The 18,528-nt window shown below is 42.3% G+C and overlaps 1 protein-coding gene across 1 annotated transcript in view; it reads right to left on the bottom strand.

Moving 5' to 3' along the window:
* The window catches only part of LOC105453739 (teneurin-a), a 38,262-nt gene that overhangs the window by 12,204 nt on the left and 7,530 nt on the right, over positions 1 to 18,528 (bottom strand). The window contains exons 4-11 of the mRNA XM_011695924.1: positions 17,254 to 17,373; positions 15,899 to 16,560; positions 15,591 to 15,804; positions 12,477 to 12,741; positions 11,104 to 11,234; positions 10,762 to 10,908; positions 10,217 to 10,424; positions 1,708 to 1,827 (exon numbers count right to left, since the gene is read on the bottom strand). Of these exons, the coding sequence (XP_011694226.1) occupies positions 1,708 to 1,827; positions 10,217 to 10,424; positions 10,762 to 10,908; positions 11,104 to 11,234; positions 12,477 to 12,741; positions 15,591 to 15,804; positions 15,899 to 16,560; positions 17,254 to 17,373 (1,867 nt within the window). The remainder of the gene's footprint in view (positions 1 to 1,707; positions 1,828 to 10,216; positions 10,425 to 10,761; positions 10,909 to 11,103; positions 11,235 to 12,476; positions 12,742 to 15,590; positions 15,805 to 15,898; positions 16,561 to 17,253; positions 17,374 to 18,528) is intronic.

Genomic DNA, 18,528 nt, shown 5'->3' with positions numbered 1-18,528 from the left:
GGATTTATAGTAGCACTGCACTTACTGTATTATTAATGTAGTTAGATTTTTAACGTCCCCATTGAACTATTTATAAAATAATCTTCATACACACGTTTATAGAGGCAATTTTTCTGAGATAAAATGAAATATTCTTGATTATCCTTTGAACTAGAAAAATTTCCGTATTTTATTTCTCTCAAGAGTTCGCGTATTAAAAATTCGCAAAAATGTGAGATCAGATTTCACGTTGGTACACAGTATAAATTGTTACGCGCCGAAAAATTTGTCTAAGTTGTAACGCGCTTTAACGATATTATAATTGAAGGTGCATCAATGAATAGAATAATACGTACGCGCTTGTTATTTCGCATTTATGAACATTAATTACGAGTAGGCGCGGTGTTCCGGTCGTTGAATTAATATGAATTAAATCGGTAGAGAATGCCCGAAACAAAGTTTCGTAACGAGTAGATCCGGTCGATATGCGAACATTTCGCATTTCGACGACCCCGCGCGATGCATCGAGGGCCACGGACCGGAGCCGTGGTACCGTAGGTTTGCACGGAGTAATTAGTAAGCTTTCGACATCATTAGCTCGGGCTTTGATGCGGTCTAGTATCCCAACTCCTCCGCTTTCCTGTTTCAGAATTATTCTCGCCAGGATTGCTGTATACGCCTCGCCTGATGTAGTCGTTCCCGACTACATCCCCCAACCACCCTTCCCCTCCCCCTTTCGTTACAATGCAGCCTTGATACTATCGCGCAGGACGTCCAGCCCCGGACCTACATGTCGTGCTCATCGCATGTGCAAATGCTAATACAGCGATGATGACGGCACGCGCAAGTGTGTGTTTGTGTGTGTGTGTGTGTTCAGTGTTGGTCACCGTTATAACTATAAACGGACTGTAACAACGGGCGCAACTCTTTCCACGAAACCCTTTCTATCGCTAGTAATATATTATCCCCGATAGCATGACCTACTTATTTCACGCACGACATTCAAGTATAATTAGCAATTAGCAGATACAGATTTCAGATTACGCTCTTAAATGTTCTCAGAGCGCGATGGTAATGCATATATAATAATCTGGATTACGGCTCGTGGTATCCGTCATTTATGTTATGGATGTCTGTCATTAATCGTGCAAATCCCTCTTTCAAAATAATATTATGCCACAGTAATAACTACATCGGCTTAAAATACGAACAGCATAATTGCCTCTATGTGTGTAATGGTGAATTATTAATACGAATTACTATCCATTACCATACCTATTAGGGACAAACCAGAATGCACGTTTAAAATCATTTATATCATTTATATGCGTTCATGAAATTATTCCAAAAAATTCGGATATTCCGTCCAACTTTGTAGGCTAAGAAAAAATAATCAAGTCTCTTACTTGCGAATTAATATTGGAATACGCACTATAATAATCGACCTTTTTTTCAAACATACCGTACACAGATACACACACATACATACAGTGCCTTAAAAATCATTATTAGATGTAATGACATTTAAGACTATTTCACTGTGTTAGATATTTCGGATAAAGATTTGCAAAATAATTTTAAATCATTATTAATCATTACTGCATGTTAATTTCATCATTATAATTTTAAACTTAATAACTTTAATTTAAATAACTTTATAATAATTAAATAAGAGTCGCCATATAATAAAATAAGAATAGATAAAATAAGTGAATTATTGATCCTTACCATCCGTCTGTTCTGGTCAAGGTGAATCCAAAGCGCGAATCCCTGTCCACGGACACTCTGATGCCTACTATTCCGAGTCCTTGTTCGGTAACAACTTGGCCTCGCATCACCGCAACTCGACTGTTACAAATTACAGATATATCGGGGTCCACCGAAGCGGGGATCGTTTCGTCGACCCATTAATCCGCGAAATGCTGATTTAAAACGAAGTATTCTCTACAATTTATACATCTGTCTACAATCGGAATGCAGTTTCGATCGGTGCGCGCGTTGAAGCGAAGGTAGGTACAATTTTGTAAAAATCGTGGATTTTCATAGCGTTCCATCGGAACATATTGTTCGTAACTTAAATACGAAATATATCGGAATTACGTTTTAGAATACGTTCAACCGCAGATACCATCATGGATATTTTGTAATCAACGTTCATTCAAGGCTTTCAGTTTTGCAATAAAGTGTTAGTTTTGTAATAAATGATTCAGCAAATTTTCAGAATTAATTATTTTTATAATCAATAATACACTTTACACTCTCATAAGATTCCGAGGCTATAAAGTTCGAATTATGTCACGATTAAATTTTCTGCGATCCCATCGCGAACAACGGCGGCACTGTTAATACCCACTTAGTGCCCGCCTAATTAACGGGTAATGCGATCGTACTACTCGGTCGGTGGCACGACCGGTGTCTTTACGCGGGCGCGGACGCGAGCAATCGATTTCGCCTGTTAAATCAGCTTCCGCGGTCAACGGTTCAATGCGATCCAATATTCTCACTTCGCTGCCAATACAATCCGCAACTCCATTCGGCCGACATTCGACGGCCGCGTTGCCACGTACAAGGGAAGCTAATGCCTCTGGCTGAATCGAGGAGCGATACAAATTGATTTTACAAATAGAACAATGCCGCGTAGGCGAGGGGGAAGGGAGGGGGAAGGAGGGTAACGGAACGGGGATGGGAGAGAGGGCAAAGGGAGGGCTGGGGGCATCGGGTCGTGGGGTTGGACGGCGGCGGGGGCAGCGGAACACGCGCAGTGCGTCGACGATGCATTGTGCTCGCGAAAATCAGCATTCGCGGTGGCAGCGAGGCGGGAACATTCTTCTCGGCACTGACTTTCAGGATTTTCAAAGACCAGAAAAAAGGGAGGAAAAAAAGAAGATGAAAAAAAAAGAAGACATAATACTTCGTCCCGAAGCGGATGAACCAGGGCGCAGGAACCGGGAGAAGGAGGGGGGGGTGGAAGGAGAATTTCGTAGGGAAATTATCTCGTGAGAGAGTAAAAGGCATGCAGTCATGTTATATAGATACGTAGTAGGCGTGAGATATGTAATATGTAATATATTAATAGACGTATCGTATGAACTTTTCGTGGATGGAACCCGTGAGGGAGAATCGAAAGAAATGGATGTACGAGGCCAGGGGAGGCTGGACTTCTCGGCGAGAGAAAGTTTGGAATGTTTTGAAGCTGAATATTTTAAGCGAGATTCGTGTAGTGCTGAATATAATGAGGTCGATGTATATAGGTACGTAGATAATATATATAATGTATATAAGAGATATATGCGACACGTCGCATGTGTGTATATAGCTTGTTACACCACCCGTTGGGCCGGCCGGGTTAACGAATGTAACGCGGCACGTGCGACATGAGCTACGGTCCCCCGCGCCGTGTAACAAGCTATATACTCGTTTATATGCATTCGGTATGTAGATATATATATAGATATATATATTTATCAGTCTCTAAGGGATTGCGTATGGGGGCATATTCGTTCTTGGAGGATCACGCGTGTCCCCAACGCTGCGCGCGACGTCGATGGTCGCATCCCGTCATCCAACATATAGGACTATCGGCCGTTTCCAATTGTCGTGATTAATCGAGTTCGCAAATTTCAGGGATCGAAACCGGGATTACTTCGACTAGGTCAGTTCTTGCTGTTAGGTAAAAGTGCGCCGGATATAGATGACGTTTCTATTAATTTCGTATAGATCGCTAAAACAACATCGATATTTAATTTGACAGTCTTATCTAAATAATTATTCGTATAATTAAAAAACCAAGAAAAATTCCTCGTATAATATTCACAATAATTTATAAAAGTAGTACAAATCGTTTTGTTTAAAATATAAACGGATTAGTATTATAAATAATCAGACACACACTTTAACAATATTCGATTATTTTTTAAAATATTAAAATGCATGTTTTTTATTTTCGCAAGACTGAAATAGTTGAGTTTTACGTAATGTATTTAAATTTTCATCAATTTACCTACATTTTACTCTTCGCCAATTATCGCTTTTTTATCGTGGCGAATAAATATAGATCGATATCGCATTGTTACGTATGCGAAGAAACGAAATATGATATCACTGTCGGGCAATGCCCGCCGGTTTCGATCACTGATCGTGCCTTCGTTTCGAGTGACTTGGACATTAAACTGTGCCGGGGAGGCGGGCGCTGATCCTCCAAGTGCGAGCATAGCAAGGTGGCAGGCACAGTCGTCACTACTGTACGTCCAAACCCATAGTGAATGATAAACAGAAAAAGAAAAACGGATGATGCACCGAGATCTCTAAAGGCAGTCGTAGTCAACCTATATGCAAATAACGAAAGAAGAGAATGCACACGCGCGACGCGTACCTAACGCCGTTATAGGAATTATTAATCTAGCTTATTCTTATTCTTTTTATTCCTCTTTTTCCTTCTTGCCGCCGAATTTTACGAGCAAATATGGCGATCTCATATCGGCGATCTCATTTTCTTTCTCTGTCGTTGCGTGAGTCTTTTTTTCTCTCGGTTTATCTGTCTTTTCCTTTTCTCTCTCCGCCTCCTCTTCCGTCGTTCTCCGCGCGAACGAGGACGTCGAGGACCGATCTCGGAGAAATACCAAGACGCACGAGAGACCGCGAATTTTCAGTCGAAATAATCTCAGCGGAATTAGCAAACGTTTCGTCGTTTTCAGTAAGTACTCCGCGCCAGAAAGAAGCATCGTTAAGTTAGTAAAGCGGGAATCTCGAGGGGGGGGGGGGTAGACGGACGAGGTAGAGCTCGGGATTAAGGTCGGGTCTGGGGTGTGTGATCATTTCGGTGGGTTTCAATTTCCTCGGATATATCGGATAAAGACAGACACAGGGCGTTGGTGTCGGGGGTCATTGGCACATTTTAGACAGGTGATAATAGACGCAGACAAGGGACAAGGAGAGATGGTCCTTTGGGGTCCTTCATCATGAACTGTACGGTGCCGATTATAGCAATACTTGCCGATCCGATCGATAGAACAGAAAGCGAACATGTACACTTGTTGAGTTATTATCTCGTGTTCGTATCGTATGTATATATATATATAATAATATATGATAGAAAAAGGAACAATATAATAAAAAGAACGCAACAGAGTCGTTCACGCAAGAGGCGCGCAATAAGGTCAGCGTTCGTGTAAAATGCTAGGACGTTCACTATAAGACAAGTTCGACAGGATGGTATACATAAAGTGCAAGCCTGGCAAACACAAACAACACAAGACCAGGTTCGTAAGTACACGACTCGTAACATACTATTATGTATATCAGTCATATGGCTAACGCATCTAAGGGACAAGAAGACAAGACATAACAGAAAGGGGAGACAACAATCTGACGACATATCACAGATAACACAGAGACAATTCGTACGGTTTGACTTTAATGTATACGTGAAAGAGCTCTTGCCCATGGACGGACGCTCCGGATGATGCGTACAAGCGTATATATATTCATAAGCGAGATAAGAGATTACCCGATGACTAACAAGATTCTGTATGCCGTAATAAGGAAAAAAACGGCACACAGAACCTTCAGGATATGATAGTGGTAGTTATTTTCGGAACGTACCGTTTCTTTTTTTTTTTTTCCTGCATGATTAAACTTCGCCCTGGATCTATTTCCGACGTGGATTTTACACAAAACAAGAGAGAGAGTGTTCCACAAAGAGGATTTTAAAAAAGTAGGTTACCGAATATTTGTTGTAAATTCGATATCAATACCAGGGAGGATTGTTTCTCGTTCGTATGTTTTTTCGAAGTCCATGGCGTTTTTATTTGCGAACATGTATTCGACTATTTTTATAAAAATATAGACGGAAACCCGACGAGAGACGCGCGCACGCGGCGCTACCTCGAGCGGGATAAACCGCCGCAAAAACTGTCGACGACTCATCTCCTGTACGTATCAACGCGAGCGTGGCCATGGGGCGCGAAAGTGAATAAAGACAGATAGGTCAGACAGGTAGATAGAGGCTGAGAGAGAGAGAGAGAGAGAGAAAGAGAGAAAGAGAGAGAGAGAGAGAGAAAGAGAGAGAAAGAAAGAAAAAGAGAGCGGACGAAGTAGAATAGGGGGTGGTGTCGGATGAAAGAGATGAGAGACAAATAAGCAAAGTGTGATCAAACATTGGCGAAACGCAAATATTCGTATAATGAGAAATAATAACAGGCTGTTATATGGACGGCGTAAAAACAAGGAAGGCAGTATGAGAGACAGAGAACGAGAGAGAACGAAACGTAGGAAAGTAAATGACAGTGTTAGGCAAGGCTAAAGGTTCGATATATAAATACATAAGTGTTACATATTAATGGGTCATACGAAAGACATGTAAGATGAATGTACGAGCGAAACGAGCAATAGATGATACTTTGTTCTTTCTTTTTTTTTTTCTTTTGGATAATGAACGATTAGCGAGAGCTTGAGCTGCAACTTACCGCGGTGTAAAGGAACTCCAGAACGTACTACGTGTGGGAAAAACCAACGAGAAGAAAGGGCGTTACCACGGTCACAGAACCCGCGTTTGCGGGCAAAAAACGAAGGCGCGTGCGCAGCATTGCGCGAGCAATCGTTTCTCGAGCAATTGCCTCCCGAAACGGCAATTTTTCTACTATTGCGAGCGCGATCGCGTGCGTCTCCGACCGCCGCGCGCGTTAAAACTGTCCGCCCGCGATCTTTGGTCGCGATCCGGGACCGAGGGCAGGCGTCCGGCGCCTTTTCCCGTCGTCCGGCTCCGTTCCGGCACCGGCTGGACCGGCACGGAGACCCCGCGAGTGCTCCTCGCAATGTTCCGCACGCCATTTACAGAAACAATAGACGTAGACACACACTAATCAAGCGTACCCATCACACACGCGATCCTTCCAGTCACGCAACATGAACGCAGTCACTCTCGGACTCATTCAACATAGAGTGGTATACAGTGTGACAGACACAAGTTGGAAACTACGCAACGCATACACATATGTATATAATGATGTATATATATATAAATGGGACCCGGAAAAACGAATGACCGAATAACCGGTCGTATGTTAATACACGGCATCGTTCCGACCGGGGATGGTGCCCCATGACGCCCACCCTCGGCGCGACGGGCACCCTGACGAAACGACCGAGGGAAACTCTTATCAGTTCGGTCTAACCAGGGTCGAAAGGATCGCCCGGACCGACGAGAGGAGATTCCATCGGCGTCGATCTAGGGCCCGGGCTGAGGGACGATCCTCGAATATTGATTACGCTGTCCGAGCAACCTCAATGCCAGTCTGAATACCTGATTCACGGCCGGAGCGCTTGTATCCGCGAGCATCTTTCTCGTTTGGAGCGAACGCGCTCTAAAAATCGCGTTAACGTGCAAATAGCTTCTCGAAGGAGATACGAGAGTTCTGATAGTGAAAAAGTATTCCAAGTTATTCGTCAAACTTACAAACGCTCTAAAGACGATTGATGAGAATGATGGACTTAATAATTGTTCGTTGTTGAAATATATCAATAGAATTGAAATGGCGTTGTTAAATCTTCATTTCGATGTTATGTAGGAGTTAGTTAGATTTATTAGGTTAAATCGAGGGACAATTAACAATATCTTATTGTCGAAACTTTTAAATGAGTGCAAGTGTTGGCCGTAAGTGTTACTCGGAATGGTAATCGATATTCCAGCGATATTACGAGACGAATGGACAATGGACAAAAACAATGCTCTAAATGTTCGACTTCTGGAACAGTCTTCGACGACAACATGGACCTTATTATACGCACCGTATAGAAAGTTTTCGTGGAGCAAAAAGAAGGAGACGGTACGAGAAATTTCAAACTTGTGTCTACCATATCTAGAAAATACTTTTACGAGTGGGCGAGTCACGGCGCGCTTGTGCTCTTTGACATCGATAGCTCTCTGCACAGAGACTTTTCACAGATAATTGCAAATTCTCGTTAAGGGAGTTTTGATCTCTGCCCGTCTGACTCAACCATTCGTACGCTTTATCTATGAACTCCTTCCTCGTAATCGCTTAACGAATGGCCAGATTATTGGTGTCGGAAAGCAATTTTGAAAATTGTATCTCTGTCCTTCCTTATATATGTTAGTTACATTGCGCGCAGGCCGAATACTGTTTTATATACTTTATGACGATAACGAACAGTGCCTAGAATACATTAACGCGTGAGAAATGAACTAATAAGGTAATACAAAAGCAAGTCTCTAGCATATTTCTCTCGTTTATGCAGACTTTCGTCATTCAGTCCGTAGGCAGAACGGAGCCTTTTTTTTCGGTCTTCGGCTGTAGGGTGATTGGTAATCTGGTGGTGGTAAAGGGTTACACACAGAGGATAAACACTAGACAAAATACACGATACCCCCGACGTGCCGTCGCGGCTTCTTCCAGCTGAGCCGCATACATATCGATAATCATTTCTTCAGTGCCGAACAAAGGCTGATTAAAGAGAAAATGTTTTTATCTCATTAATCTTTAAAAAATAAACTTTTTGTAAATTATATTTAGCTTATATATTTTTTAAATCTCTTTATCATTTATTTGGCTGTTTGAAATATCATTTCAGTTGATTTCACGTGTGAAATGCGATATATTCGTCAATTATTATTAAATTAGATATATTGAAATATATCTCTTGTAAATTTTAACGATTTTCAATCACAAGTTTTTCTTAAATTAACAACAAATAATATTCTCTTCCTTACGTGACATATATAAAGATAGAAATCAGTTGCAAATTTAACATACATTTATTTATTTATTAGCGTTCGTTATAATAATTTCAACTACAAATGTGCATTTAAAAGTTTTATATCGCCAAAGCGGAGATTAATTAACGGAAAACCTTTGATTGGCAATGATTTCGAAGTAATTATCGATACAATTGGCATTCGGAGGGGGGAAAGGGGTGAAACACTAGGAAAGGATGGTTAGAGGGGGTTGCAGGGTGTGTCACCCACCGGGGGCTCTCCTGATATTTCAGCTGTTACGGATGTGGATTCATGACGATTCGATCAAATTTTTGTAGCTTTCAATGGCCGCTCACGATGGGGGAAACATCAATTTATTAAATAATTAATCGCATGTATCCTCATTTAAATAATATTTGCGACACGTAACGTCCGTTCGTGTACCAATAGTTTCGACGTGTGACATGTTTAATCAACGAAATAATTTATATTGCGCTGAAAATTATATATATAAAATAACGATATTGATAAGACTACGATGATTTTGTAAACTGTTTTGGCCCACCATTTTCGCGACTTGATTCTGTTTATTATCAATTTATAATGCAGAGCAGGGAATATGCAGATTCTTTCATAATATCAGATTTTGCGTATCTATTTTGCGGCTTGTATTGTATCCGTATTAAACGTATATTTCATAAACAAAATTTATATTACGCTTTTCCACAATAAATTAAAAACAAGTTACACGTATTCAAAGCTGAAAATATATTTTAATTAACTTTGTCTCGTCCACGTGAAATTATTGGTGCGTATATATCTCATGCACGCATATGCAAGACATATACATATCCTACACGTAAAAAAATATATGTAATAAATAAATATGAGAAAGTATGTACCCCATCGTAAACTGGTACCACATATTGAAACGCGTATAAGTTACATAATAATATTCATAACTCGATAACCGCGTGCAGCGTGACGCGATGTATTGTATTTTCGCACATTAAATTTGTCAGTCCTGTAAACTGCAATTTTGAACATTAATAACGCTTTTTAGAACGTTCACTGCACACGTCGAAGACAAATTCACGGCGTGCTGTACCAAAAAGGAACGAAAGTGCTCAACCAAACACGATGATACGCGGAATATTTCTGGCTAACGATAAAACCGAGGAAAGTAATGCGCGGTCGCATGAAAGTCGTAAAAAGGCCAAACTATGACACGCAGCTATGCTATTTTATCTTCATTAAATGTCATATGTGCAACGTTTACGATCGACCGAGTCGTTGCCCGCGTTTATGTTCCCCTAAAGCATTAAAAATGCAAAAATAAAAAATAGAAAGGGAGAAACATCCGCGCGCGTGTGTGTTGCGCGGAAAAATCCGTCAGAAATTTTATCGTAGAAATGGCGAGTTCTCGGTCGTTCGGACACGTCGCTCTCGCTTATCTTATGAAAGTAAGAGACTAAGCGAATTCTAATTCGAATTTTAATCCGTCCGGGTGGAAATGATCGATCTTACCTTTCCGTGTACTCGTCCATGTGGGCGTAGCTCTGTACGCTGTTCTCCTCGACGAGGAACTTCACCCGCTGATAGAAGGACGCTGTGACGCTGGGCGGTTGCTTTCGGAGAAGTACGTCCACGGGATTATTACTAGCAAGGCACATGATATGTTCTGAACAAGCTTCGTGCGTGCAGCACTCGCTGTCAGAGCAGTCCATCATGCCATCTGAGAAAGGCAATCTATTAGCTATCCACTCGAACACGTCTCGAGATTCTATTTCTTAAACGATCTTTTAAACGGTCTTATCTCTCTTGATTATTTTTATATCTTTACAAGCTCAACAAACGATTGGATACGATCAAAAATTGGTACTTTGCTCACGCTGTGTACATTACATTTTAATGCTATATCGAACGGAATTAGCATTTTTCTGTACAATTATATTATCTCAGTAAATTTCTTTTCCCCCTGACTTCGCAAAAATAATATTAGATGAGCAATATAGTATGTCATTAATAACAGTGTTGATGATTAATGCCAGATTATTATTTGAGGAACTTACCTTCGTCATTGTCAACGTAATCATTACATTCCAATTCGAGTCGTATGCTGCAATCTCTGCCGGCCCACCCGGTCGAACACTCGCAGCTATATTCGCCGTCCTGCAGGGTGCACAATCCGTGACGGCTGCATCCATTCTCGCATCCGGCTATTAAAGGGAGAGGACCATTTTCAGACACCATTTTCAATAATTACAGCCGACTAATCGATTATTGAAAAATGATAGTGCGCCGCTTCGTATCGGGGAACTTATTATCGACGGCAAGATATATATATATATGCTCGCGGGCAAGGTAAAGCGCCGAATTTATTACGAGAACATAATCTCCGATATTTTACGTACGTAAAGTGCAATGTCTTCCGTTCCATCCTTGGCTGCACACGCAGGTCCCATTTTTGCACTGACCGTGCTCGGCGCAACGCAAATCGCACGGTTTTTGATCGCATTTCGTTCCGGTCCAGTCATCGTGGCATCTGCAAAACAAGTGTGCCTCACATCTTACAGATCTTAATTGCGGACGTCAATTAATTTCCATTCAACAACGTATTGAAATTACGAAATAAAAACAATATTCACGTGGAGAAATATATAATAATACGCGGTTATTGCATTACTCGCATTTTGGTATACGTTAATCGTACTTCGTAGTACCCGATACGCAAATGTTTCTAACAGGATTCGTTATGTTAAACGGCGGTATCGCCGAACGCTAAAATAATTTCTCGCCGTTTATACCGGCTGCAATAAAAAATGCGAGTTTGAACTGAGTTTCGAAGTTGTTCTGCCGTAGTGAGGAGAACTTTTTGCACTTAGAGCCTCTTTTACGCCAACTCTCGGGGATGGAACGGGGGGAGAGCCGGGGAGGAAGAAAGGAGAGGGGAGAGAGAGAGAAAGAGAGCGGGTGGTAGACGAGAGGCGTCAGCTTTAGAATATGAGAAAGGAGATCCTCTCCCGCGTCCTTGATTCTGACAAAGGAAAGTGGGAAGGGACGAGGACGGTCCTTCGAGTTGTGATAAGTTGGCGCCTCGTAAGACAGAGCCTTTTTCTCGCAATTTTTCACCTTTTTAGCCTCAACTTTTGTGCGCCGCGATCCCGGCGAGCAATTTACTCATTTTTAGGCCATTCTTCGCCCACATCTATCCCACAATATTTCAATGTCCCGACAAAACGTTACTCTTTCTCTTTCCTTCCCGCGCGCGGATTACTATTAAATGCACCGCGACGTGCCTCCCCACGTTGCATTCGTTGAAAACTTTACGACGTTTCTCACTCTTCGACGCGGCATTACCCGGTAATCTATTCCAGTCGTAAAAGTTGCAAAAAGCTCGCACGTCACACTCTGTGAGGCAGACAGAAAGAGAGCCGCGTAAATGGCCGCGCCACGTCCGCACAATTCCGCAAATCTTCCGCATTAAACAATGATCTCGCGCGAGGTGCGGGCGTCATATGGCAGCGAAAACGAATCGAGGTCGCATGGAATTCCTTTAATCCGAGAAAAACGACCCGGGTGTTGAGACACGCGTCACTTTCCTCGTTCAATCCCGGCGAGAGCGGCTGTTGGCCGGCTGTGTGCCGGTTGCGCCAACGGGTAACCCAATTCCGGAATCCCGGTCGCAACACGCCCATGAAGGACCCATAAAGGATATATATATACCTATATATATATGTGTTTGTGTGTGTGTGTGTGTGTGTGTGTGTCGTGTGTATATACTGACTTGCAGCGGCCTTGCTCGCAGGATCCGTGAAGTCCGCAGTCTAGACCGCAACTCGGCTGCGAGCAATCGACCCCGGTCCAATGCTCCTCGCAAACGCAGGCCGCAGATTCGAGGTCGTACGTGCCGTGATCGGAGCAGCCGGGCAGACACTGGTATACCTGCTGATCGACCTGGTTGCACCGCTCGCCCTGCCAGCCGGCCTTGCAGTAACACTTGCCGGAGACACAAGCGCCGTGGCCGCTGCAGTTCGGATCGGAGCAGTCGGCTGAAAGTTCGAGAGAGCGAATCGAGCGCGCGTTTAGATTAGAAATCGTCGCGGTTTTTACAATTCGGTGCAAAGGCCTTGGAGCCTTTTCGCTAAAGGCTAAAGGCTTTCTCGCTCGCGGGGTGTGAACGCATCTCCGGCGCACCCCGTCAGAGCCCATCCCCGTCTCTTCCCTCGCCCGTCACGCCCGGGCGCCGCTGATTGCGTCCATGGCGTGGACGAATGGACCAACTTTTTAAATTATGGCATCGGAACAATTGCATTATTCCCGCGGATCCCACCTGCCCCGGGGAAATTATGAAACTTAATTCCAGAGCGTCCTCGGCGCACAGCAGCGCCGGCAGCGGCGGCGCCGCCGCCGCCGCCGTCGCGGGCCGCGTCGCCCGCGTCCGCCGTGCCGCGTTATACGTATACGCGGGACGCAAGAGATGAGAGGAATTCCTGGCGGATTCTTCTTGCATTATGTATGCGCGACGTTGATCGAACGGGATCATAGATTTGTTCGCTTTCATTAGAACCTGGCAGGTGCGTTCGCGCACCCACTGTGGAACGTGGAAACGCGAAACGCAGTAAATTGAGCGTTGAAGTATGATACCATTAAGCGTATTTAATGGTACATACAGAATGTTTCTTTGAAACGAGCGCTTTCCGGTAAAAATATTGAGACATCAATTCTTAAACTATGAACAACAAGAGAGAGAGAGAGAGAGAGAGAGAGAGAGAGAGAGAAACGATAATTTTAGAATTATTTATTTGGCACACTGAGAAAAACTCTTGTAATGATATTCAAGCCTATAGATAATGGTTACTGAACTTTGGTGAAATAATTTCAAGCAAACGTTTGGTTAATATAAATCAATCAAAATAAATTAAACACTAATTTTACTTTTGTAAATATTAATAATATTTAGTAGTTATTACTAAACGAGTAATTATACTATTATTATTATTACTATTACTATTATTATTTGATAATATTTAGTAAACATTGCATTAATACGTTAAATAAAGTATATTTGATATCTATTACCAAACTTTTTTCTCAGTGTACAGATGAGCAAATTTTTATTCGAATAACAGATAATAAATAAAAAAAACAGGATACAATTTATTCGTAAATAATAAATTTTTATTCAACAATTTATTCAACTAATTAAAAATTTAAATAAATTTTTATCTAAATAATTATTCGAATCATATAATATTCGTTCTATTATTTGTATAAATAATATTATGAATAACATTATTTTGTTATATTATCAAATAATGTAATAATAATTCAAACAAATAATTATTTACGTATTACTAATGATGATATAAATAAAATTAACGTATATATTTTTATATATAAAAAATATTTTATTTTAAAGACATATTAGAAAGTTGAGAAAAAAGCAAAGTAAACTCAATATAATCAAACAGAAAATTAAATTATATAATTAAATAGAAAAATTAAACACAGTATTAATGCATTTTCAAATGTCTCTTTTTTTCTCTCAAATTATTATTTTTTATTAAATAAAAATTCAAGTAGTATATTAATATTATAATTTTATTCATTAACATGTAAGATAATCATATACTTTTTTTAATCAAAACTTTTATAATTCTTTCGAGTTGGGGACCTTTCTTTAATAACAATACGAAAAAAGAAAATAATATGAATAATGCAAATAACGTACAATGTGACTAATGAATAATGCAAATAATAAATAAAATTGCATTTAAATAATAAGTTAAATAAAAAATTATTCGAATAATATCCAACTTTATCATTCGGTGCGTAATTGAGTGGTGAAAATAAATCTTTTGCCGGGATTTGAAATAAAATACATCATAAAATAAATCACGTATGTATTGTATCGTGCAAATATATAAAATATAATATGTGGAGATTTTGCTATTGCCTTTAAAGGAAAGTCTTTTAAAAGAAATAGGCCAGTCTCTTGATTCGGATTCTTATTCGCCAGTTAGTTCTCATTTGCCGTCGCGTCGCAACTAATGCAAATCCGTTTCCGCTCTTCGAATTTATCGTTCTTACGATTGGAGCTGACATATTCCACTGACGTGGAACTAATACCGTTTTCGTCTGCGTTTAGGAAAAAGCGACGGGCGAGCGTATCTCTAACGAGGACCGTGAGAATGTCAGAGACGAAGTGTCTCGTTCCCGGCGAATAATCTCGTCATTTATATCGTACGTCACTCAGTCCCCGGAAGTTCCGGGGGTTCGCGAAATTATAACGTATCGAACGCAGCTGCGTGCCGCGCGCGCTGCGCGCTCGTGTATTATTCAAATTCCCGCGAAACAATACGAAACTAATTGTCGCGCCGAATTGGCATGGCTTGACCCATATGTAAATTTGGAGAACTCCGCGTGCATTAATTATAGGTTGTACACAGGCCGGCTGTGTTCTCTACCGACGGGAACTCTGCATTACTAATATCTTGAATCTCCCCGGATAGAGAGCCAGAGCGTACGCTTGAATTATGGGAAAATTAATGGTGCTGTGACAAACATGAAGAAATAACGATCCCGGGGGCAGAAATAGATGTTCGAGGTAAACGTTTCCCGTCACCGGTGACTTCCGCTAAGCCGTTTTTAAGGCTGAAATATGTGTCGTGGCGTCGCGCGCATTTGCAATGCAACGGTCATCGATCGCGCTCGAACGATCTTTTCAAACCCGATATTCCGATATACCGTCGACCTTATCTCTTTTTCATTTAATGTAAGAAAATATATATTTAATTGAGAAGCCAATAATTTGCTCCTAAATTTTTCAGTGATTTGAAATGAGCTTCTCAAATCTTTTCCTACGCGTATGTCGCTCGATTCTCAATTGTCAACTTACGTTCATCACAGAAAGCGCCCTTCCAGCCGGGATTGCAGACGCAGGATCCTCTAACGCACTGGCCGTGCTGATTACAATCAGGAACTTGGCAGTCACCTAACGGTATATCGCACTCCGCGCCTTTCCAGCCCTCCTCGCAGTGGCACATACCACCGCCGTATTGCCCGTGAGATGAACACAAAACCGGACACACGCTTTTGCTGCAATCAGCACCCTGGAACCGTCACAAGGTTTCGTCTCCTTAGCCTTTAATCTTTTCAGATGGTACATGGACGGATAATTTAAGAATAAATCTCGCAGAAACGCACCTGATATCCGTCTATACAGTCGCATTTGCCAAGATAGCAAGATCCACGTCCGGAGCAGTCGTTGGGACACGTGGTGGAGACACCTTCGGCTTCCGTCACGACCAGGGTGACCTTGTAAGGCTGCAATTCGTCGTTGTACACGGACAGGAACCAGTCGCCGGTGTCGAAGTACTGCAGCAGGCTGACGTTGACCATCAGCGGCTCCACGATCGTTCTCTTGATGAGCACGTGCTGATAAGACGCGGGCGGTTGCGCCGCGCGCTCCACGCGGACCACGTCCTGCGGGCTGCTGGACTGCATGAAACTGACGGCCTCCGCGGTGATGTCCCTCTTCAGCCTGTGAACCACCCGGCCGCCCTTCACGAACTCCACGAAGTCGTACTGCGTGACGCTGGGCGCGACGTTCCGCCTGCCGTACACCGCGAAATTCGCGCCCCACGGCAGGGTCAAGTTCAGCCTGATAAACGCCGGCTGCTTGTTGCGGAATTCCGTGTTCCAGAAGTGGTACGGCTGAATGATGGCGGAGTGCGCGACGTTGTAGGCCTGCAGCTCGAGCACGGCCGGCCATTGCTGCGCCGATTGCTGGATCTGCGGGTCGCTCTGCTGATCGCCGGCGCTATCCGCGGCGCTCGAATGCTCCGCCGTGCTCGTAGGCAGGGATTCTACGAGGGAGAGACACGGGGATGTGACACATTGGATAACGCAGTAGCATAAATCACTAAGAAAGTCGCGGCGCACGTAAAATCGTCTAGCGTAAAATCTAATAGTCTTTTTATGAAAAAAAAGAAAAAGTCTCTTATTTGTCTGACTTATACCACTGCAGGACGACTTTCGTTTTAGATTGTAAATGTAACCTGTATAACGTGTAAGTTTGACGAATAAAAATAACTAAAAGGAAAGATATTATATATTATATATTACACATAATATAATAATATATAAAATACGATATTGTACATCATATTTATTTTATTATATTATATTTTCAGAAAAAATAAAAATATTATTTCATAAATAGACTGTTACCAAACATTAATTTATTTTAAGCCGAGCAGATGACGCTATCTTTTTATGGGACTTTTTATTGTTCCATATCTCTCAGTTTATCTTCATATCAAGTATGTCAAATGAACTTCAATTGTTCAATTATCTCATGAAATTGGTACAGCTCATATTGTGAAATCTTTACAGCGGATGACATTTGGATGTGCGGCGATATAGTCCTTGCTAAAGATATTATATCGATGAAACGTTCATCCACTCGCGCTTCCCAAAAGCAATTAGCGTATGACGCTGCGCGCGAGAGTATTTACATCATGCAGAGTAGATGCAAATTAATACCGCTCGATATTTACCTTCTGTGGGGATCTGCGTGGATATCGAGTCGTGGATGTGTGCGTTTTCGTGAGTGACAGCCTTGATATCTTGAACCAGAATGCAGTTAGTGCTGTCTATCGGGCGCATAGAGCTCACTGCTGGAAAGTAAACAAAGGCGTCCGTTTTAGGATAAGAGAAAGATGAAAATTTGCTGTGCGCGCGGAGAGAGAGGGAGAGAGAGAGAGAGAGAGAGAGAGAGAGAGAGAGAGAGAAAGTGCACGGGATCGGGTGCAGCATCCTAAACTTTCACCGCGCTGCACGGTGAGCCGGCGCGCTTCGTTCGAATAGCGATTTAATGACAGTTAAAAGCAAACGAGCGTTCGCCGATACGATTACTCCCGTCCCCTCTAGCGGTTTTATTCTTTGCGTATTCCCCCATTTTGGCCGTTGTGTTTGGCGCGACAGATTCTTCTTTACGATTAGATCGCTCTGTTTTCGGTAATTTCGCGTAACGGTCGTAAGTATTTTAACGATGAAAAGACGTAAGACTGCGATCGTTATCGCGCGCGAGTCCTGTATTATCGCGAATGTTTAATTATTTCCGTCGGTCTGAGTGACCGCGGATCGGTGAGCGGATCTCCATTAAATGGCCCCGTTAGACATTCAGTTACTAATTAAAAATCGGTAGAAAGCCTGTTTCTTCGATTTCGCGAAATTCTCGCTGACAATCGGGGCCAAGAGCTAAGTATATCTTTTCACGTTGATCGCCGCCTCTGCTGCCTCGCTTGTCTGAAATTGAATAAACGACACCGCGCTGCTGTCGCGGTTAAATAATCATTATCGAATTATCGTGCCATTGTTAGAATCACACTGAGCTCCGCTTAAATACACCAGTGATATCGATCGTTTTAATGAATTTTATTAGTAATCACCACGGGTCTCGGCCCGATAGAAGAAATTTAAATCGTTAGAGTATAGCGAAATAATTCCCACGAAATTCGCGCCACGATAAGCGATACGATATACTCAATCCCAAGGGACAACCAACAATTGACGTAATCAGGACGATCAAATAGAGCGATAGTCAATTTACTGATGCGCGTTTAGTTATCGGTACCGTGATTATTTCGACAGACAGATGATATTTCAAATGATCCGTGCGTTTTACCGTGTGCATCTCGAGTGTGTCGGGCGATTGATTCACCTGGCACGAGTTATTCACCCTTTCCCGACGTTTACGCACTCACACACGCACGCGCGTACGCATGCACACGACGGACGACACGCAAACGCGACGACGACGACGACGACGA

Source organism: Wasmannia auropunctata, unplaced genomic scaffold (assembly GCF_000956235.1).
Source record: "Wasmannia auropunctata unplaced genomic scaffold, wasmannia.A_1.0 LD335996.1, whole genome shotgun sequence".
NCBI lineage: Eukaryota > Metazoa > Arthropoda > Insecta > Hymenoptera > Formicidae > Wasmannia > Wasmannia auropunctata.
This window is presented reverse-complemented; position numbering and strand designations above follow the sequence as displayed.